Genomic DNA, 24,421 nt, shown 5'->3' with positions numbered 1-24,421 from the left:
GAAGTTCGTTTTACATATTAGCCCCGCCCCCGATGACGTCACGCTGCCACCACCGCTCTGCTGCTCTGCTTGGCTGCCGGGTCCCCGGAAGAATAGCGGGGACATGATGGATCCCGGCGGCCAGGGAAAGACCCCACACTGCCGGGGAGAGAGGCTGGAGTCCCGCTGCGCATCGCGATCGTGCGCGGGACTCCACAAATCAAGGTAAAGCTCTGCAATGCCTACCCCGACCTGAGCTCGGGATCACCGCTAATAGCTTCTTTTTTCTACCCCGAGCTCAGGTCGGGAAAACCGGCAAGGAGGTTAATGAACAGATTGGAATCAAACTGCTCAGATATGAACACTCTCATAGTAAATCATTGCACAAGCGCTTTTAGGGTGATTTTGCAAATCGCCAGTGCTTTAAAAAAGGCAAAAACACCCTAGGTGTGAACAAGACCTAAACAGCAAAAAACAAAGAAAACAAAAAAAAACATCAAAACATAAAAAAAACAAAAAAAAAACATTATACAACTACTGTATGAATCCATGTCCTGTGAGGTCAAGTACACGAAATGAAATCTAGTATCTCTGTGCACCTAATAACACATTTGCAACACAATTTGTATGCAAAGTTTGTATTCAAGTAAAAATCAAAATAAAATGTCATACTGGCACGAACAGTGTTTTTTGTTTTTTTGTTTGTTTTACAAAACCATTAATAAGAAAGATGATGTGTATACAATCAAGGGTAACATTAGTCCCAAAACATAAATCAAATCTTTTGTAACAAGTTAACCACTTAAGTCTATCTGGCCAGCTGTATCCGTCCAGATAGACTATGCTGCTGCAGCGGCACCGTGCGCGCTCCTGCTACCTGCTGTTAGCCCCGAGATCAATGAATGGGAATCTAGTCCTAATGCTTCCTGGAAGCGAGATTGTTCATTTCCAGGACTTTTTAACTGTAATAGTAATGTAATAGTAAAACTACACCCACATATATTTTTTTATTAAATAAATACATTATATTACATTTAAAATTAACTGTTTACGTCCCACGCCAAAACTTACCCAAATAAAAAGCTTAATAAAAAAAAATAAAAAAAATTACAATTAAAAAAACAACAACAACATAAATAGTTACCCAAGGGTCTGAAATTTTTTAATATGCATGTCAAGAGAGTATATAATATATTTTTTTAAATTATAAGCTTGTAAATAGTGATGAAAATATCGGCGCCATAAATTGTTATAGGGACATAATTTAAACAGTGTAATAACCGGGACAAATGGGCAAATAAAATACATGGGTTTTAATTACGGTAGCATGTATTCATTTTAAACTATAATGGCCAAAAAATGAGAAATAATTATTTTTTCCATTCCTTTCTTAATCTTCCTGTTAAAATGGATTTAGGATAAAATAATTGTTAGCAAAATGTACCACCCAAAGAAAGCCTAAATGGTGGCGGATAAAACAAGATATAGATCATTTCAGTGTGATACGTAGTGATAAAGTTATTGGCGAATGAATGGGAGGTGAAAGTTGCTCAGATGCATAAGGTGAACAACACTGTAGGCTGAAGTGGTTAAACAAAATGAACTCAGTAAGGCACAAATATATACTGTATTTCCATGTTCATTGTCTATGTTACAATCTTGTGGTGCTGCTGATGAAATAAGTTTATGCTACAGAGAAAGTAAGAGAGGAAATCCAGGCACATATTAAACCAGGAGAGATGCCTACGGTTGATGATCGGAGAAAAATGCCGTATACTGATGCAGTGATACACGAGGTGCAGAGGTTCTGTAACATTGCTCCTATGAATGTCCCACATGCAACAACGAAGGACGTGTATTTCCAGGGACACCACATTCCTAAGGTAATTTATTAGTACAATATAAGGTCAAACTAAAATGTTGGTTACTTCACTGTACAGTATATTCATTATTCAATGAAAAGCACTAATTCATACATTGATAGGAAATCTTTATTTCCACAAAAAAATTGTGTTGTGTGATTGCTGAGAATCTGAGTCTTAGGAAAACTAAAAATGTAAAACTAATTGTTATCATTAGAAGCCAATGATAAAAGGAACATAAATATATAGGCCTCAATTCTGGTAAGCTTGGTGTACGCTTTACTGCATACACTGTATTTTACCACATGCAGTAAAAACATTTTGCTATTCTGGTAGAATAGAATATAATAGATTTTGCTCATAATTTACTGCCTTATTTACCTCATGAGGTAAATTAGGTCATAAATTGTGCCGTATTTTGCAATATTTTACCAGAAAATTGAATTCTCATGAAAATACAGTAGGTGGCGTGTTTGTACAAAATTTACTGATCAGTAGTGATGTTGGCGAACACTTCACTAGTGAATAGCTATGGGCAGCCTGACCTCTGTACTACTTCCGAGTCACAATGACCCGCAGTAGTACGCATGCCCTGGGCCAGATGCGTTCATTAGTACGCATGTCCTGGCCCGGCAATCCGCGTCCTTAATTGCGCGCCTGTGGCCGGGCGACATCACGCTCATGCGCAATTAAGGACGCGCACTGCCGGGCCGGGACATGCGTACTAATGAACGCATCCGGCCAAGGGCATGCGTACTACTGCAGGTCATTGCTACCCGGAAGTAGTACAGGGGCCAGGCTGCCCATAGCTTTGCGGCAAGCAGTTCTGCGAACTGCTCGCTACATCTCTACTGATCAATTTAAGGCCTTGTTCACATTGCGCTCGAATCGCGTTAGCTTTCACTTTATCGTTTTTTAACGTGTTTTTTTTCAATTCCCGACATTTGGATGGGCAGGGGTTTTATTAAGGGCATTTTGTATGTGATTTTTGGGGCGTTTTGCGTTTTTCAGCTATTTTTTGGGAGATTTTAAAGAGACCTTGCACCAAATAATGCACATTAACATTATTAGATTAAATGTGTGTAATGTGTAGCATATCGTGTCCTTACCTCTCCCTCTAGATTGTAAGCCTTTGGGCAGGGTCCTCCTCCTTTTGTGTCCTACCTGATCATGCACCTCCATTACTGTGCACCCATGCTATGCATTTGAGTGAACCTAACTTGCCTAATCTCCATGCTCCCCTCCACTGACTGACTAAGCATTACCTGGTACTCATACTGTGCTGCATGATCTGGTCTTTTTTGTATTCATGTATTGTCATTTTGCTGTATGTCACCCCTAAATATTGTCTGTAACCTAAACTAATGTCCAGCGCTGCGTAATATGTTGGCGCTTTATAAATACAATAAATAAATAATAATAAATAAATATATAAGCAGAGCCTTACCTGCAATGCTTTGTGGGTTGTGGAGAGGACTATAGCCATGAAGGATGAGTTGCTTGTTCTTTTGTATGTTGATGTCTTCATGAGTAGAGGTGCCAGGCCTCGTCAGTACTGGGTGCATCCCATGAATGTCAGCAGAGAAGTCATGGCTCAATGTCACTCAATTTACCTTGTTTTCTGTGTTGACACTTACAAATGATTTCTATACACCTGGTTGATTATAGTCAGCTGGTTTTCAATGTTTATTTTGCATGTGTTTCTGTAATACCATGTGTAAGGTATTTCATGTCCCCTCAGCCAATTGCACCTCATATTTGTTGTTTTAGTCAAATCTCGTCACCATATTTAACACCAACTTCCTTACCAACAGCTATAGGCTAACACTTTGCGCCCACTATACCCAAACATCTACAAATGTCAAAGGTTCATTCATCAACTTTTTCTACAATGTGTCAACCTGCAATACTTTAACTTTGTTTTTGTGTTTTGTTGTTAATTTTTTTTTTTTTTGTAAGGCTGCCATATTTTCCAAAAAAACAAAACAGTTAACAGCAGGCACTGATATATTTGCAACCAGCAAATGACAGTGGTACATAATGACATATTTTTATGGTGCTCAAGAGCGTACAATATGGCCAGGACAATTTGTGGCCCAGACGTAAACAATGACCTACACTGTTGAGGCAACCTATACTTTATGTTGTACCCGGAGTACAACTGATATGGTAAAAAATGTCATTTGTTCAATGTAAGATAAGAAAGAACAGTCAAATATTCTCAACATAAAATGTCAACAATAACATAAAAACCCCCAAAAAAATCCTAAATGGAAGGAGACCACATTAATTATTGTGTACAAACAATTCCGGTGAGATACTGTGTGTCTCATTGGTGGGGAACTTTTGCTGTGGCCTGTTGTAACCACTACCTTGACCACTCAGATCTGTATACACTGGTGTGTGAGGTGAGGGTTCTTGTGGGCTAAATGTTCTTGGAGGCATAGGTGGTTGGCTGGGTGGATAGTACTGCTGTGCAGACATATGAGGATAAGGTGGCGTATTTGGCATTGCATAATAATAAGGGTTATATACAGGTTGACTATAGTAAGGTTGCTAGACTGGTTGCCTGTATGCTTCATGTTGTTGACCCATATGACTATGGCCATAATATGCAGTGTTTTGGTTTTCCAAAGGTGGATCTGGTGACACATATTTGTTCACAACCTCAATCATATAACATTAACCACTTGAGGACCGCAGTGTTAAATCCCCCTAAAGACCAGGCCATTGTTTGCTAAATTGGCCACCGCAGCTTCAAGGCCTCACTGCAGGGCTGCACAACTCAGCACACAAGTAATACACCCCCTTTTCTCCCCACCAACAGAGCTTTCTGTTGGTGGGGTCTGATCAGCTGCCCCCTAGATGTTTGTTTTTTAATAAATATTTATGTTCTTTTTTTATTTAATACATTTCCCTATTTATAATTTTTTTTTCCTAACTCCCTCCCTCCCCCAAGCCAGCCAGTGATGGCAATCGTCTGTCATAGGTTTCAGCCTATGAGAGACGATTGCTCTCCTGTGTCCCAGGGGGAAATTAATAATGCCTTAGATCGCAGCGCTGTACTATGTTAATAGACCGCTGTCTAACAGTCTCCTAGCGGCGATCGCCGCTGGGAGACTGAAGGCAGAGCAGAGCTCCGCCATCCAAGCAGGGACGCGCGAGCATTAGTGCGCACAATCGCCTGTAATACACGCCCACAGGATCTTACGCCAATTGGCATTAGGCGGTCCTAGGGCTGCCTCCGCGGCCACGCCCGACGCGGTCAGCAAGTAGTTAAAGAGGTACATTTTAGCATATTGCATTATAGCAAATTATTCCACATTGCAGGTTAAAAATATATACTGTATATCTTACAACACACTCATTTCCTCTTTCTGTCTATAGAAAAGTGTTCATACATTTGCTGTTAGTGGTCACAAATTACATTATTAATAAGCATGGCTGTTCAAAAGGCAGTGCAGTAAATGCCACACATTTGTATCTGGTTCTGAGGCCTATTGCAGTCGTTATGCATATAATAACGTCACAAGTATTGCCTTCTTCAATTAAACATAACAAGTATTACAGATGTTAAAGGGGAACTGAAGTAAGAGGTATACGAAGGCTGCCATGTTTATTTCCTTTTGATCAGTACCAGTTGCCTGGCAGCCCTGCTGGTCTATTTCTCTGCAGTAGTATCTGAATAACACCAGAAACAAGCATGCAGCTGAAACACCTGATCTGCTGCATGCTTGTTCAGGGGCTATGGCTAATAGTATTAGAGGCAGAGGATCAGCAGGGCTACCAGGCAACTGGTATTGCTTAAAAGGAAATAAACATGGCAGCCTCCATATACCTCTCTCTTCAGTTCCCCTTTAAAGAGAACCAGAGCTAAAGTAAAGAAAAGATTCTATACATACCTGGGGCTTCCTCCAGCCCCATACGCGCTGATCGATCCCACGCCGCCATCCACCGCTGCCCGCATCTACGAGCACCGGCTCCCCGCTGTTCCGTCAGTCGGAGCCAGTCTAGCGTAGCAGAAGTGCGCTCTTTGCGTATCTCTGCAGCAGCCGCTGGAGAGATACGTAGAGGGCGCACTTCTCCAGCGTAGCCCGGCTCCGATGACGTCAGTGACAGAAGCCCGTTCTCGTAGTTGCGGGCAGCGGTGGATGGCGGCGTGGGATCGATCAGCGCGTATGGGGCTGGAGGAAGCCTAAGGTATGTATAGAATCTTTTCTTCACTTCAGCTCCGGTTCCCTTTAAGGGAAAAAAAATATTGACAACATCAGAGATAACTTACTTTTCTCTCCCTTGGTCTAATTGGTCCCATACATCTTCCATAAAGAAAGCAGCGATCTCAGCCCAGGCATCATTGGTCTTGCACAGTTATCTTTATAATCAGGATGCCTTTTGTCATAAATAAATGGATAATTTTCAACCTGCGTAATCAGGTCCTCCGTGCTGAACCATCTTTGGTTTTTCTCATGCACCAGCTCTACCAACAAACAGGAAGTTCAGGCTGACCTGGAAACACTTTTCGTTTAAATATCCGTGGAGACAAACCCGCAAGCGCCTTATTGCATGTTTTTGTTGGCGTTTTCAGATTTTACTATACCTTCCATTGAGGCGGAATCGCCCTGAAAATGGTCCGCCCACTGCTTTGCTAGTCGCACAGCCCACGACCCGTGCTGATATGAACCTTCTCATAGACATGCACTGTACACGCGGTCGGGGGCGTTTTTAAAAGGCACACGCGGGTGAAAAAAAGCCGAAAACGCCTGCAGTGTGAACGAGCCCACAGACTTGCCTGTACCTGGCTGTAAAGTCAATTTTTATGCATTTTGCTGTCTTAGTAGAGTTCCTATTCAGGCTGTGTAATAGAAAAGAATAGTAGAAATAAAACTTAAGATATTTACTGGATTTTTTTTATAGGGGATGCAATATACTTTCCATAGGCTGCTACATAATCAGACACACCTTTACCCCCCAACAACAGAAAACACCTTTCAAAGAATTTCCTAACTTATGGAAGACAATTAAAGACTATTATTATTATTTAACACACACTTTCCACGTTCCCCACGCATTTTATCGCATTTTTGAAAATGCAGAAACATTTTAAAATTGCTAAAAAAAACCCGGAAAATACAGATTGTGGGATTTTACAGGCAAAAAAAATATTTACCGCACATAGCTACCAGAATTGAGGCCATAGTCTATGATGGCAACAGATGCACTTGAAAAAAAAAAATTAACAAATGAGACTGACAAATTCACCTTCAAATAACTTGATTTGTGTTTCATACCTGCAGAAGCGTCTGTAAAGGAAATACTTCACTCCTGTCCTCAGAGCAGCACACATTGGGTGGGGGTTTGCTTTGCTATACTTCCCCTCCATAGGCTGACAGTGTAGAAAGCATTAAAGAAGCTAGTCAGGGCCCGTTTTAGGTAAAATGAGGTTGGTTTTGTTTCTCCCATAATTGTATTAGGGTTCCTTTCCCCTCCAATCTCCCACTCCTCCTTAATCATGCAGGGTGCATATTGGCGCATGATCTCACCTCTCCAGCCGGCACACACAAGGCATCATTAGCCTGCATCCCTGCTGGGGTCTGTTTTCTATTCCAGGTAGGAGGATAGAGATGTCACCGAGGGAAGCCATGGAGGTGGAAGGACGCACCGAGCAAGGGAAAGAGAGGAGTGCACCAGGTGAAATTATGCTCAGGTGTGCACTCTGCAACCCTCAGGGGTCACCATCAGCTTGGGCTACACTCCTATAATGACTCTCTTTATGAGGGAGACTTCGGGCCCTGGAGGCTCTGGGGTCTTGGGCAATTGCCCAGTTTGCCCCTATACAAGCGCTGGCCCTGTAGCTAATATATCTGAGCCCCCTGATGATTTCCAGCAACCTCCCCACAATTAATGGTGTACTATCTCAGAATCCATTTCAGGGGGAAGGACTAGTAGCAGCCCAAAGTACAATGCTTTCCCATTCAGTAGAGTGAGGGGTGCAAGATGCAGAAGGTGTTAATTGAAATATCATTTCATCTGGTTAGTTTTCTCATTCAGATAGCATGAATCAGAGAGATGACCAGAGAAAAAGTTTAATTATTATTGAAACTTATTTCTAGGAGTTAAAGCAGTACTGTAGGGGGGTAGGTGGAAAATGAGTTGAACTTACCCGGGGCTTCTAATGGTCCCCTGCAGACGTCCTGTGACTGCACAGCCACTTACCGAGACTCTGGTTCCTGCCTCCGGATCACTTCTGGAATTTCCGACTTTAAAGTAAAAAAACTACTGTGCCTGTGCGGCAGCACCCTCGGTCCCACTGACATCACCAGAAGTGTATTGCGCAGGCCCAGTATGCCTTTAAAGACTGACATTCCAGAAGTGAACTGGAGGCAGGGACCGGAGCATCAGTGAGTGGGTGCGCCGGCACAGGACATCTGCGGGGGACCATTAGAAGCCCCAGGTAAGTTCAACTCTTTTTTCCCCCTACCCCCCTACAGTACTCCTTTAACTTCTAAAAAGCAAAATATTTAGAAAATGTCTGAGTTAAAAACAGGTCACTGAGTTCTCCTTTAAGTGTTGGGCAATGTGTTTGTGCTTGCAGGACACAGCAGTGATTCCTCTCCTCACATCTGTTCTGTATGACAAGACTCAGTGGGAAAAACCTTATGAGTTCAACCCAAATCACTTTCTGGATGGATCTGGAAAATTTGTACGACGAGATGCGTTTATGCCCTTTTCAGCAGGTAGGTCATGAAACGAATCACATTGTACCTAATGGCATAATCATTGTTGCAACTTAATGAAGATATTAACGGAGGACCTAAACTCAAGAGCTTATAGGCACAGAACATGTGATGCATTAAACTCCACCCCTCAGCAGACGCCTCCTTTATACTGGTAAACACAGAAAGAGCAACAGGGGTGAAGAAGCGCCCAGGATTGTATAAAACTGAGTTAAAACAGCAATACAAATCTAAAGTAGTGAGGTAACTTACCTCAATGACAACATTCTCACAAGAGAAAAAAGATTTAGCAAAGGCAACGCATTTCACAGGTCCAAGCCCACTTCCTCAGGCCAATAAAAGTGCCAGAGTATAGACAGCCGATAGCATAAAGCGGTCCATGCTATTAGCATGAGTGGAGTTTGGTTTATTTTCTCCACCTTCTTCTTGTGGTCGGTTGCTCCAGTGCAACCCATCTTTGTCAGTAGCCCATTTATTTTATACTTAACCTGTTTACTTATTGACATACTACACTATTTGGGCTCCTGTATTGTATCTACTGTGTTCTTTTTCTCCACTTCACCACTGCAACACAGAAAGAAAACTTTGTGGTGGGTTGGAGAGGTGGGGGGGGGGGGGGGGGGGGAGAGGGGGGGGGAGAGGGGGGGGGGGTGGTCATATTCAGCCACTTCTTAGTGATAATCATGGAAAATCACCTTTTCTTCTGGTTACACCTCCCTCACACTGTGGCCATCCTTAGAAAGCCAGTTTTGGTGGTCTGTATAATGCAATTATTATACATCATTCCAAGCTGGGGTGAAGTGTACAATTTACACTAGGTCCCGTTGCTGTGTAGCTACGTGTGAGGGCCTAAAGGTTTTATAGCCTAGTTTGCCTTGAAGATCAGTGATATGGGCAGCACACCAGGCACACCTCTGCTCAGAAATCCTTCTGGTGGTTTCTCCTGTGCCACTCTGTCCTTCATATGCCTGCCAATGTCCCTGCACAGATAGGATGTGAGATGTTGTTTTTTCTGCACTATGGAAAGAGGGCAGGAAAAACAGTGTAATGTACAAAGCCGAGGAACCACGTTACCCTAAACTGCACTTACTTGGAAGAGAAGATCATTAGCGTATCTGACGAAAAGCTGAAGCAATCCTCACCTAGCAACAGAGATACAAGGGACAGAGCATATAGGAGAGGAAGTGCTGAAAAGATTGCCAAGCAGAGTCATCAGTTGGGCAACAAAGATTTCTCATTCTATCCAGGAACATGCCTTTCACACCCCACCATTGGACACCAGGGTGGACCTCACTGTGACTGACATAACTGTACTCCCTGGACTGATGATTAAATATTTGTATGATCAAACCAATTGTTAAAAATTACAAATTAATTGTATTTTGGTTGTTCACTGAATATAATGTGATATATCTGTGCAGGCATAACAATAGCTTATGCGACCCCCCATGACTGCGCTGGGGGGGGGCAGCTCCTCCTCTCACCCCGGTTCTGCAGAGTAAGCACAGGGAGCGCTGTTATAGTTAACCTAGTCCACATACCAGGTATCTTCTTCCTCCTGGCATCTGCATGCTCTATGCTGCCCTCCCATGGCTTCTGATGACATGACATGTATCAGGAGCTCAAGGAAGATCAGCGCATAGAGAGTGCACATGCCCAGAGGAAGAAGAGACCCTATACAGACTGGATGTGGACTCGATAAGTATAAACATGCTCCCTGCACTTAGACTGCAGAACAGATGGGGAGGGGGGAGTGGGACAGCTAAGGGGAAAAGGTGTGGGCAGCAGAAGTGACGCGGGCTGGTGTGTGTGTGTGTGTGGGGGGGGAGTTCCGCCATGATCATTTTGCTGGGGTGTGACTGCAAATAACTTTTGATGTATTTATTGATGTTTCTTCCACACATTAGAGGCCTGAAGACTATTTTTGTTATTACAACCTGCCTAGCAGGTATTTGGAACTGACTCTAATACTGTATCTCAGAGCAGCTTACCTGTGTTGTTCATCAGGATACTTTTATTTATTTACAATTGTACATGACCACCTGACTTGGAATACATTTCTGCTGCACCATACTTTGCATTGTACGTTCTTTTCATAATAAAGACAATGTTTCAGCTGATAAAACCTGCTTTACTTCTAATACTATATCATTGATAATTTTGTTGGGGTTTAGATGGACTGTAAAATAGAAGGCAGTGTCAGCAATGTCTTTTGTCTTCAAAGTGCCTAATCTTCTTCCTCCTGCTTTTTTTCATAGGAAGAAGAATTTGTGCTGGAGAAGGCTTAGCCAAAATGGAGCTTTTCCTATTCTTTACGGGGCTTCTTCAAACCTTCACTTTCCACCCACCTCCAGGAGTTTCTAGAGAAGATCTAGATCTCACTCCTGAAACTGGTTTCATCTTAATGCCTCTGCCATACTTGTTGTGTGCAAAACCTAACTGTTAGTCAAAAACACAGTATTTTCCTTTTTAACCACCCTGGCGTTTTATCAACATCGCCAGGGTGGCAGCGCGGCACTATTTTTTTTTTTTTAAATCATGTAGCTAGCCTAGCACTAGTTACATGATTCCCCCCTCCCTGCGGCGTCCCTCCCTACCCTTCGATTGCCGCCGGCGCATTAGCTCGTCCGGAAATCCCGTTCTGAATGGGATTTCCTTTAGGGCTTCCCCCGTCGCCATGGCGACGATCGTGATGTCCCGATCCACCACGCAGCGCTGCCTGGCACTGATTGGCCAGGCTGTGCATGGGGTATGCGGGGGGAGGGCTCCTTTCGCGTCGGGTAGCGGCGGCGAACGGCGGCGATCGAATCCCCCACGCAGCTAGCAAAGTGCTAGCTGCATGATTTAAAAAAAAAAAAAATAACAAAATGGGCCCAGCAGGGCCTGAGCGGCGCCCTCCGGCGGTAATGGACGAGCTGAGCTTGTCCATACCGCTAAGGAGGTTAATGTTATGTGATGTGGTGTTACTAGTGCAGAGGAGTGTGTAGGGCATCAAGTTATGAGTAAGGGCGACTTGCCTGAAACACATTATCTGTTTTATCCTGTTTGTGTATTAGATCATCAATAAAGTGGACTTTGCTGCGACAGTCAGTGTGTTTGTGGACTGCATCTCTACTCATTGCATCCCTTGCATCCCCACTAATAAAAAATTCAAAGCTCACACACAAAGTCTCATTACTAAGGGACAATCTTACCATACTAAGTACTGAGGAGAGAACTATTGTAAACTATAACAGTTTCTTGGTCTCTCCCGGTCATATGATCTTTATTATTATTATTTAGTATTATATAACACTGACATCTTCCTCAGCACTTTACAGAGTATATATGGTCATGTGACTTTGTGTACTGACTGACCTCTCTGCCTGAAGTGACAATGAAGCAAAAGAAAAATGTATGATATAATGAATTGTATGTGTAGTACGGATATCGCTGCTTTGCGTCAAATCCAGATTTTTCCCCGGGACTTTTGCCGTCTATCTCACTCCGCCATGCCCCCCTCCAGGTGTTAGACCCCTTGAAACATCTTTTCCATTACTTTTGTGGCCAGCATACATTTTTTCTAGTTTTCCAAGTTCAACTCCCCATTAAAGTCTATTGCGGTTCACGAAAGTTCACGCGAACCGAACTTTCGCGGGAGGTTCGCGAACCGTAAATCGGAGGTTCGGGCCATCTCTAGTTCTGGAAACAAGCATGCAACTAATCCAGTCAGAATTCTGTCAGAGCACCTGATCTGCATGCTTATTCAGGGTCTATGGCTAAAAGTATTAGAGGGAGAGGGTCAGCAGGATGCCAGGTATCTTTTAAAAGGAAATACTTTAAATATTTCACTCTTTATATCCCTCTCAGTTCATGCATGTTTAAAACCACAGCTCCAGGAAATTTGATTAGTTGGAAAAATTGCAATGTAATAGTACAAAAGGTAAGCTGAGTTGATACTACATGAGCCTTGTGAAGTCACATGCAAAAATCATAGCAAATAGTTACCATTTCGACCCACAAGGCAAAATATCACCTCAAACAAACTTAAATGCACTCCAGTAGAAGTTAAAATGTAACTCAGGTTGGCGACGCTAATCCCTGTGTTATTTGGCCTCCTTTGCTTTGTTTAGTATTCCCATAGAAGTTGTAGCTCAGTTATCTCCTCATACTACTCCTTAGTGAGAACCAGGGATGTCCTAAATTAAAGTATCCTGTGATTATATTAATCATTGGCATTGAGGATTCAATTGTGTTTTTCCTTGTTTATAACAACTTTTGTAGTATTTCAGAAAAACTATTTGTGGTGTTGAAAAAACTGGTGGCTGTCAAGGAGCAAGTTTTAACACTTAAACTTCCGCTGAGATCTATAGGTTTTTTAATCTGTGTGTTTGCATCCATACACTACAGATGTCTCGAATCACTTTAGTCAGGGCTGGATTTACCATAAGCTGCCTGATGGTGGAAACGCGGCTCACTCCCATCTCCGCGGAGCCTCCCTCCTTCCCTAGGCAAAGTCCTGATGAGAATGTAAATGAGAGGTTACTCACTCTGATTAAAAGAGATCTCCCTTCAGGCAGGGGCACCTCTAGCTACCTAATACTTAGGGGCACCTCTTAATATTGAGGGTACTTCTGACTACCTAACACTAAGGGGCACCTGTAGCTACCTATGACAGGCAAGGGAAGTAAGGGAGAAGTGACAGCTGTGACAGCCTACAAACTTGCAGTGCGGTTTGGCGGGGTTTGTAGGTTGATGGAGGGCGAAGTCTAAAGTGCCAGGACATCTGTGCCTATAGGCTTCTGTGAGGTAAATCCGGGCCTGATTTTACGTCCACTCCCATGTGCAGTGGACGTCTATAGGCATTTTAGTGTCCCCATATGGCTTTGCCATGTACTGCACGTCTAAAAAGCGTTTAGTACAAAGTTTTGGCTCAGTGCCAACTTTACTTGAAATATGCACATAATTCTAACTTGATGTAGAATGATACAAATACTACTGAAAATCTATGTAGCTTGAACAAGGACCAATCATATGCTTTCACTGCAAGACTTGAATAGTCCGTTCTACAATAGATTTTCATAATAATTAGTATAGTTTTGTATCATAATATTTAGCACTAGCCAACCCGCGTCGTAGCATACGCCGCATCTATCTATCTAATAGAGTACGTGCCTCAACCTTGAAGCAAGAAGAAGTAGGCTTTCCATGAGAAAATGTATGCGTGCTCAAACACCAAGTTTAACCCTAGCAAGTCTGGCTTTGCAAATCTGGCCTAATTGGCTATTTATGAGGCAATGCTCATGCAAATATGCATTTGCTTTCGCATGCCAAACTATGCAGGGTCAAAAAACCAATACTGCAAAGTGCTCTCTCGCTGCCTGGGAACCACAGCGGCCCCCCGGAGTGGGAGGCTGGGTGGCGCAGCCGCCCCCCCCCCCCCCCCAAGCGTGGCCAGCGCTGGGGAGAGCCGTCCGCACCCACCTCCTAATATTAAAAACAGCTACTTACCTTAACGTCCATTGGGTTCTGCTACATGCGCATTAATTTTCTCATGGAAAGCATTTTGTGCAGTTTGTATCCTTTGGAGGCAGGTGGTGGATGGCTTGCTCCGGTGGTGTGAACCCTGGAGTGAGTGCGCCTGTCCTCCCCCCCCCCCCTCTGGAGTGCTGTATGTGAGCCAGCCCTGAGCTCTAAAGCTCGGGGTGACCCATGCTTCTCATGTGGTGCCCCCAAATTAATGCGCATGTAGCAGAACGCAATGGACGTTAAGGTAAGTGCCTGTTTTTATTATTGGGAGGTGGGTGCAGACGGCTCTCCCCGGCGCTGGCCAAACTTGGGGGGGGGGTCGTCCACGCCACCCAGCCTCCCCCTCCGGGGTGCCGCTGTGGTTTCCAGGCAGTGAGAGAGCCTGGGACCCTGCGGTCCCCCCAGTTGTATAAAAGAGGGGCATTGGGAATCCTCCCCGTGGCGCTCCTGGAGGCCTGGAGCACACCAAAAACTGCTAGCAGATCCGCAAAATGCTAGCAGATTTTGAAACGCTTTTTCTTATTTTTCTGTAGCATTTCACCTAGCATTTTGCGGTTTTGTAAAGCGTTTTTGGTGTAGTAGATTTCATATATTGTTACAGTAAAGCTGTTACTGAACAGCTTCTGTAACAAAAACGCCTGCAAAACCGCTCTGAACTGCCGTTTTTCAGAGCGGTTTGCGTTTTTCCTATACTTAACATTGAGGCAGAAACGCATCCGAAATCCAAAAAAATGCCTCACCTCGGGAGTATGCGTTTCAGCAAAACGCCTTCCGCTCTGGTGTGCACCAGCCCATTGAAATACATTACCCAAGCGTATCCGCAGCCGCAAGTGGATCGCTGCCGAACCGCTCTGGTGTGCACTAAGCCGGATAGTGCTAATGTAGCATGTAGCAGGGTGACTGCTTTGTGGTATTGGTTTGTGCATGCATTTGCATGAGCATTGCCTCATGAATATCCAATTAGGCCAGATTTGCAATGTCAGACTTGCTAGGGTAAGGCCTCTTTTCCATGGACTGTGAATAGGCAGTGAAATGGCTCTCAAACTCTCACAACTGCTCACTGCTGCCTGGTAACTGCTCACTGCTAAAATCAAAACCACATTATCAGCGCAACCAAACAATCATGAATTTGTGGAACAATATATGTGTGTCGCAGCCAAAGTCCAACACTTCAGTAAAGCGTTTGAGTCAATATAGAATAAAACACTTCAGCGCAGGCTCACTTATGTCCACCACCGAGAACACCATAAAAACAGATGCGCTTACCAGATCCTTACAGACCTTAACTACAGGGTCTGTAATAAAGCTTTATGAGGTCAGCAGCAGGTGTCTTCACAGCCGGCCTCCTCTCCAGTTTGGACAGAATAACTCAAATCATCATATGCAGTGTTTCACCAAAATTAGAGGCATGCAAAAAAAAACAATGCACATCTAAGCGTATCTGTAGCAATTTTAATGTAGCGCAGTAAAAAAACAGCATAAAAAGTTTTAAAAGGGGTCACTCACATCAGGGTCCTTGTTACAGGGACCCACAGAGAAGACAGCACATAAATCATGGGACGTCGTCCAGCCACACGTCCGCCTCACTCGACCGGTTTCACTATTAAAGTTTCCTCAGGAGCTAAAAGACATGGTGGCTGGATATACCTATATATAGTTTTTTACCTTAATTAGGCAGAGTTGTGCAGAGATAGCCGCACGGGAGAACACCGTCAGTGCTTCCGGGAAGATGGTGGTGCGCTCCAGGCAACATCACTTCCCCTTCCGCCCTCATGGGGAGTCAATCCAGGCAAGTTTCCGGAAACAGAGGAGGAAGACGAAACCAATATAGAAAGCAAAAGAAGGAAAGAGTATTAGGAGAAGGAATATATAATTTAAGCAAAAAAACGTTAAAACCAGAACAATTAGAATTATTAGATCGAGGTTTGAAGTACGCACCCCCAAAATCTTTTAACAAATTTAACACCTTCATAGATGCTCAGAAATTTATGAGGAAAATTAATATAAAGAAATATTTTGCATCAAACTCAGCACCTACGATTAAAACGGTAGATGTATCATTGGAACGGGGATCACAATCTTTAAATGCAGGATTAGGGAACAAATCCATCTTCAACCCTCAGGTACAGAAAAATGAACATGTAGAAGTGTTCAAAAGATTTGTTATGCGAGATATCCATCAGCTTGAGATTAAAAAACCCTTTTTTGATCAAAAATTAAGGGAAGGAATTAGGATGTTCAAGGAAGAAAATGATGTGGTAGTGAAGGCAGCAGATAAAGGGGGGGGGGCATAGTTGTATTAGATAAAGAAGATTATGTCAAAGAGATGAATCGCCTTCTAAATGATGAGATCACCTATGAGAGATTAAGGGGGGACCCAGGCCTGTTATATAAACAAAAACTATATGCCCTTGTTGATAGAGGAGAAAAAAGCCACCATGTCTTTTAGCTCCTGAGGAAACTTTAATAGTGAAACCGGTCGAGTGAGGCGGACATGTGGCTGGACGACGTCCCATGATTTATGTGCTGTCTTCTCTGTGGGTCCCTGTAACAAGGACCCTGATGTGAGTGACCCCTTTTAAAACTTTTTATGCTGTTTTTTTACTGCGCTACATTAAAATTGCTACAGATACGCTTAGATGTGCATTGTGTTTTTTTGCATGCCTCTAATTTTGGTGAAACACTGCATATGATGATTTGAGTTATTCTGTCCAAACTGGAGAGGAGGCCGGCTGTGAAGACACCTGCTGCTGACCTCATAAAGCTTTATTACAGACCCTGTAGTTAAGGTCTGTAAGGATCTGGTAAGCGCATCTGTTTTTATGGTGTTCTCGGTGGTGGACATAAGTGAGCCTGCGCTGAAGTGTTTTATTCTAAACTGCTCACTGCTGCCTGGTAACTGCTCGCTGCTGCCTGGTAACTGCTCGCTGCTGCCTGGTAACTGCTCGCTGCTGCCTGGTAACTGCTCGCTGCTGCCTGGTAACTGCTCGCTGCTGCCTGGTAACTGCTCGCTGCTGCCTGGTAACTGCTCGCTGCTGCCTGGTAACTGCTCGCTGCTGCCTGGTAACTGCTTGCTGCTGCCTGGTAACTGCTTGCTGCAGCCTGGTAACTGCTTGCTGCTGCCTGGTAACTGCTTGCTGCTGCCTGGTAACTGCTTGTTGCTGCCTGGTATCTGCTCACTGCTGCCTGGTAACTGCTTGCTGCTGCCTGGTAACTGCTTGTTGCTGCCTGGTAACTGCTTGTTGCTGCCTGGTAACTGCTTGTTGCTGCCTGGTATCTGCTCACTGCTGACTGATAACTGCTTGCTGCTGCCTGGTAACTGCTTGTTGCTGCCTGGTAACTGCTTGTTGCTGCCTGGTATCTGCTCACTGCTGCCTGGTAACTGCTTGCTGAGCACACAGCTCAACAGTCCGTGGAAAAGAGGCCTTAAACTTGGTGTTTGATCACGCATAAATTCTCATGCAAAGTACTTCTTCTTCTTCTTGTTTGAAGGTTGAGGCACTTAGTCTATTATATATATAGATGATTATCAATCATCTCCAATTTACTTGCACCTTAGTGACAACTCTACTGATTAATATGAACTGTGGTCTATGCAAGAAATTTAACCACTTCACCTCTAAGGTTTTTTGGGGTTTTTTTGTGAGAAAACGCGGAAAAGCCGCCATGAGTACTCAGAGCAAGGCGGCTGATTCCGCATTCAACGCGGCAGGTTGCGCGCGTGGGTCTGCATTCACTGGCATGACGGAGCGCGAGGAAACTGCCGCATGCTTTGTGAACAGGGCGGCGGATTCCACATCAGACGCGGATGTTGGCACGCATAGGCATAGTTCTGACAGTACTGCTGAACGTGGAAGAACCGCCGCATGCTTGGACAGTGGTGCGGCTGGTTCCGCATCCAACACAGCAGAAACAGTACAACACATGTCTGGTGTGGCTGGGACTGATAGTCCACACAGGTTCAGGAAGACGCGCGTGCGCGCGGAGAGGCAGAGCCTTTATGACAGTCAGAAGGGCGTCAGCTGACCAAGCCGGTCAGCTGACAATTCCAGCAGTTTTCATTGGTCCAGCACTTAGGGGTGGCGCCGGAGAGCGCTTGTGTATATATATTGGGTGCTGGTCATTTCTCTGGTGTCTGGCATTGCAATCACTACGTGGTAGCACTCAGACCTTCTGTCAGTATCTGTGTTATTATCTAGATCAGTTTCCAAGGTGTTGATGACCAAGGAGCTCACACCTTAGTCTAGGATTCCTGTTACCATCTGTATTATTATCTAGATCAGTTCCGGGGTGTTGATGATCTAGGAGCTCACACCCAAGTCTAGGCATTGTTGATTATTTGTTATGAACTTCTGCTTTCCTGACCACTCTTCTGATCTCTGATTAGGTACTTCGCTATATCTGATACTCTGTTGCCAAACTCTGCTAGTCTTAGGATTCCGCTTCTGTCTCTGTACCTTATCTGTCTGTGTGTTAACGACCTGGCCTGTCCGACCTCGAGAACTATCTTCCCTGTTGGAAGATAGTTCCCAGTACTGTCAGTGACACTTCACCTTTGGTGTCACTCACTTTCTCATCCTTCCCACTCTCAGCCTGGTTCCGCCCCTTGGGGAGCTTCAGACCAGTGGAAGGAACCTGTTCTCTGAGCAGTATCTCGTACTGCCCAGCACCCTCTATGCGGGTGCTCTCCTCAAAGTATACGGTTGCACCAAACACTCATATTACTCAGGTGTCCAGAGGTTAGAGATATATCTGATTATCGGTGATACTGCAGATCATCAATAATCGGGTATATATCTGCATTCTCGGTGATACTGCAGATCACCGGTAATCAGATCCTCTCTGTGTTACACCGATAGTTACATTTTTTACTTAAAAACGTGAGCAATTTTAACCTTCCAGCACTGCTTCCATCCATTCAGCAACAACTTTATCACTACTTATCACAGCTAAATAGAGATGGCCCGAACCTCCGATTTGAGGTTCACGAACCTCCGCGAACTTGCAAACTTTCGCAAACCGCAATAGACTTCAATGGGGAGGCGAACTTTGAAACCTAGAAACATTTATGCTGGTCACAAAAGTGATGGAAAAGATGTTTCAAGGTGTCTAACATCTGATTTTTTAAATGGATGTTTTAAATGGATGAGTGGGCTAGATGCTAAAAGTCCCGGGGAAAAATCTGGATTTGACGCAAAGCAGCGTTTTAAGGGCATAAATAACATTGCATGCTAAATTGGAGGCCTAAAGTGCTTTAAAACATCTTGCATGTGTATACATCAATCAGGGAATGTAATTAGAGTACTGCTTCACACTGACACACCAAACTCACTGTGTAACGCACTGCAAACAGCTGTTTGTGTTGTGACGGCCATACTAGACTGGTGCGCACCATGGCAAGAGTGCAGGCGATAGTGGTTTTCAAACCCATATGGTCGCCAGGCTGAGGTAGCTCAATGAATGACAGAGCAACAGTGATTGTCCAGCTGATCAAATTTGGTCTGTCCACAATGAACAACGACCTTATCTTTGGTGTGCCACCCCCCCCCCCCCCCCCCCCCCCCCCGAGGCACTTGTTATAATTTAAGTAGGCCTCAGTTATTTGGACTGAGTTAGTCAAAAAGGCTTGATGAGCAGACCTGCCCTTTAAGGGGATTTTCTCTTAGATGAGCAGACCTGCCCTTTAAGGGGATTTTCTCTTAGAGAGAAAATCTGCAGTTCTGTCAGCAGAACTAGAACATACCAAGAAGCTGTTCTCTGAACAAGGCCGCAGGTCTCCCTGACCTGGGCATGGAACAATAAACATCAGCCATGTTTTGTAAATATCCACATTCCTGCATGTATGTCAAATGTCTCATTGATTATTAATCGAGTAGGTGTGTATGATGACACCACGAGTGGGTCCACCAATAGTCTGATTTAGGGGATGGCGAAGATGATGTCATATTTAACTCTTTCCTAGTCGGTATTAAAACGGAGGTGGGCGATCAGAGCTCATTCTGCTTCTGACTTTCCCACTTGATCTAAAGGCTGACTGGAACCTCTAAGCATTTTCATTCTATATGTAATCTGATATAAGGTATGCTGTACATAGGTAGTCTAGATGTAACATAGAGTATATACAAGAAGACCTGGGTACCTTCAGCAGGAAGGTACTCACGCAGCTGTAACGCAACATGGAAATCTGCTTTGCCAGGATATGATGAACTGTAGTTATTTGTATTTCTGTTTCTTGAATAAATAACGTAAACCTTGAAGAAGCCTGAGAAAGTCAAGTGATCTCACAGTCTGTGAGACGCAACTGTAAGAAGTTAATGGTGTCGAAGCAAGGTGATATAGAACAGTTTATAACAGCACTCATATAGCCGGCAGTCATTGCTTCATTGTGATACGCAAGCCCCTTCACCGCGGCAAGTTAACGATGACGAAGGGGAATTGACACATGTACATGCCTTTTGTTTTGTTGTTGCAGCCGCAGTGCAGCCAGAAAAATTAGGCAGGCATGTACACGCACCAGAAAAATTATTATAGTGGCCGCGGCCTTAAAAATTCAGGAATCCTCCTGGACCCTGTTGGTGGGGGCAGAGAAGGCAGTCAAGCAGCCTGCAGGCAGAGATGCTGTGTGGGGGCCGACGTAGTCATGGGGCAGGTAGTCACACGGCGTGCAGGCAGAGATGCTGTGTGTGGGGACTGACTTTGTCTTCGGGCGGGCAGTAGCCCTCCAGGATTCATGCCTCATTCATTTTGATACAGGTGAGGTACTGAACACTTTTTCGACTTAGGCAACTTTTCTTCTCAGTGACAATGCCTCCAGCTGCCCTGAAGGTCCTTTCTGTCAGGATGCTTGAGGCAGGACAAGACTGTAACGATTGTGGAATCACCGCACTCATTCGCAACAGCGCACGTGTTTATGCGCGGTCTCCGCATGATAAGCACAACAGAGACAACAGAGACAAGCACGCCTAACTAACCACCGACAGACATACATGAAACAGAGGACGGGAGCGCTTGCTTAACGGTTACCTCACCGAGCCTCCAGCAAGCGTTCGTAGCAGACAAGACAGATACACGACTAGCGCAAGAGGCTAGTGCGATCCAGGAAGACAGAACAGAAGGATCCACAGCACTAGCGCAAGGCGAGTGCGATCCTGGCAAGACAGATCAGATGAGATAGCTGGTAGCAACCGCTGCTCCAGCTATACTCCAAGAACAAAGATCAGAACGACTTCCTGTCGACCACCGCTGGGACAGGACAATCGCAACAGACAAACAAAACAGATATGCAATCCTAACTGCACTAGGGAATCTGCCTAGTGCAGTTCCAGGAATTACTCTAAACTAATATTCAAACAATGAGCAAGGCTGACACTCAGGAGTGTACACAGGACTAACCCTTATGACCAGCCAAGGACTCTGGGAAACATAGCTCTTTATATTGCCAGTCATCAAAGGAAGCAGGTAGGGGATTTGCATAACGAGTGTCTGCGGGGCAGACTGTAAGGCGTTCAGGACAGAAACACTGGAGCAACTGTCACCAGGCAATGGACCCTTACAGGTGTGAACAGGGTGAGACAAAGACGCATTTGCAGTGGAAATAGCGACAACATCAGGAAAAATTTTATTAGACATATTAATTTTACTTTTGATGCTGCATAATTTAGGAATTTTCCCCATAGCAGGATCACAGATGGAAGATCTTAAAGATCTGTCTCTAAATGACAAGGGGTCCCACACATCCTTGAGAAAACTGGCACATCCATGCCGATCACAATCTGCAGGAACATCCGAAAAACAGGCATCAGATCGCACAGATTCAAACTGCACGCAGTCAGGAGAGAATCCTCCAGGATTCGCACAGGAGTCAACCACAGTGACACACCCACTCATTTCAGATCGTACAATGTCAAGACTCACATGCTTTACCCCAGAAAGGCAGGAACAATCATCCGACAACGATGTCTCTTTATTGGAATCAATTGATCGGTGTGTGTGCAACTCATCCAAAATCGTCTGCCACACACACATCACTGGATCCACAAAACACCTGTCACACTCATCTGAATCAATCAAAAGGTACATAGAATCGAGACAATCATTCAAGACATCTTCGCTTTTTGCGAGGTAAAAATCGCAAAAGGCTTTCCAATCAAAATCAAATTCCTCCATCAAGGCCCCAATGTCCCATGAGGAAAATGGAGGTTCAAACAGGCCAGTATCTAAGTAGCTCTCATACGGGTTGGGGTCAGGTACATGCATAGACTTTTTTACTCCTTTAATATAGAAAATAATTCTGCCTATTAAAGGATCCACAAAAGCTTTGGATTGGGGTAAAAAAAAACCGGAGACTGAGCAACATCATTGCAAACATCAATAGGGAGTGTTTTATTCAGATGCTTGCGTTTTTTAGTCTTTCCCTTTTTTGCAACTTTGCATGTCTGCTGTTTAAAACCTGAAGTGACAACCGACACATTGAACTGATTGTCATACTGAAAGGTTTTGCATGGAAGGGAAAGATCAGCTGACTTATCGGCAGCTACACATTCAATCAGAGCAGGTGGTAAGCCAGGCAGTTTAAACCAGTGAGAGAATATCACTGCAAGAAACTGATACAGATTATCATTCCAAGAATTGTCTTTTAACACATTGTACAAATCGCCTTTTAAGAGCACATAGGCAAACTGAAGAGCCGACGTAGACGGATCAGTAATCTGAAAGGTGGGATTCAGGCAAAACCTCACACATTCAGAGAGAAATTCCGCTTTAGTCTCTGTGTTTAGCCTTTTAAAGCTTTTAAAGACACAGGACCCGTACTCGACCAAATCGTACAAATCGGAAATTCCCTCTACACTGGGAATTTCGGTTTGGCTGGTCATACTGTAATGATTGTGGAATTCTCTCCGTGATCAGCGCACAAGACGTGCGCTGACACTTCAGAAATCCTCCACAAGCGTGTAATTTGAGGGAACCCAGCAAAAGGTGCAATGCACCTGTAGAGGGAAATTCCTGTCGGCAGGTGGAGCTGTGGAGTGCAGAGGAACAGCTCCTCTGCCCTGCCACAGATGCAAGACAGGAATTGCACGAAGGGAAGAAACGCAGGGCAAGATAGCCCTGAAGGAGAGAGAGCACAGGGACAGATTGCATGTGTGTGCACCAAACTAGTCGCCAACCCGCGATGGTGCATACACAACAGCAGATATGAAGTAGGAACGCAATCGCAAGAGGAGATTGCCAGAGGTGACACAAGGCTACAGCAAGGCAGAGCACGAGAGTAGCAAAGGCACAGCAAATCATACAATGAGAAGATAAGGAAAATAACAAACGCTAGCTAAACGCGAACACCGCACTCATTCGCAACAGTGCACGCGTTTATGCGCGGTCTCCGCGTGATAAGCACAACAGAGACAAGCACGCCTAACTAATCACCAACAGACATACATGAAACAGAGGACGCGAGCGCTTGCTTAACGGTTATCTCACCGAGCCTCCAGCAAGCGTTCGTAGCAGACAAGACAGATACACGAAAACAGGAATAAGCGAGAGATAGGATCCACAGCACTAGCGCAAAAGGCTAGTGTGATCCAGGAAGACAGAACAAAAGGAACCACAGCACTAGCACAAGGCGAGTGCGATCCTGGCAAGACAGATCAGCTGAGATAGCTGGTAGCAACCGCTGCTCCAGCTATACTCCAAGAACAAAGATCAGAACGACTTCCTGTCGACCACCGCTGGGACAGGACAATCGCAACAGACAAACAAAACAGATATGCAATCCTAACTGCACTAGGGAATCTGCCTAGTGCAGTTCCAGGAATTACTCTAAACTAATATTCAAACAATGAGCAAGGCTGACACTCAGGAGTGTACACAGGACTAACCCTTATGACCAGCCAAGGACTCTGGGAAACATAGCTCTTTATATTGCCAGTCATCAAAGGAAGCAGGTAGGGGATTTGCATAACGAGTGTATGCAAACTCCTCAGCAGCAAGCTGCAATACTGACAAAAAGTCTCTCTTCCAGAGACCTGCAGAATTCAGACCTGAACAGTGGTCAAAAGGCTGCCTGCCTGCGCAGGCAGCCAAGCGGATCCTCACAAAGACAGAGGCAAATTGGGACAGCTCTGGCCACAAGTCAAGCCTGCACACCCAGTAGTCCAGGGTTCATCGCTGCTCACAGTGTCTACATCCACGCTTAAGGCCAGGTAGTCAGCTACCTGCCGGTCGAGGCGTTGGTGGAGGGTGGATCCGGAAGCGCTAAGGCAAGGGTTTGGACTAAAGAATGTCCGCATGTCCGACATCACCATTTTATCACTGGAGCGTCCTGTCCTTGCCTGCATGGAC

General features: G+C 44.6%; 1 protein-coding gene across 1 annotated transcript in view; it reads left to right on the top strand.

The window, feature by feature from the left end:
• LOC137524542 (cytochrome P450 2K4-like) overlaps positions 1-11,661 on the top strand; it is a 70,773-nt gene extending 59,112 nt beyond the window's left edge. Inside the window, exons 7-9 of the mRNA XM_068244529.1 lie at positions 1,675-1,862; positions 8,434-8,575; positions 10,834-11,661. Coding sequence (XP_068100630.1) covers positions 1,675-1,862; positions 8,434-8,575; positions 10,834-11,021 — 518 coding nt within the window. The 3' untranslated portion in view covers positions 11,022-11,661. The remainder of the gene's footprint in view (positions 1-1,674; positions 1,863-8,433; positions 8,576-10,833) is intronic.
• The last annotated feature ends 12,760 nt before the right edge of the window (positions 11,662-24,421 follow it).

This window comes from Hyperolius riggenbachi, chromosome 7 (assembly GCF_040937935.1).
Source record: "Hyperolius riggenbachi isolate aHypRig1 chromosome 7, aHypRig1.pri, whole genome shotgun sequence".
In the NCBI taxonomy this organism is placed as follows: Eukaryota; Metazoa; Chordata; class Amphibia; order Anura; family Hyperoliidae; genus Hyperolius; species Hyperolius riggenbachi.
Note: the sequence above shows the minus strand (reverse complement) of the source record. Positions and strands in the feature narration are given on the sequence as shown.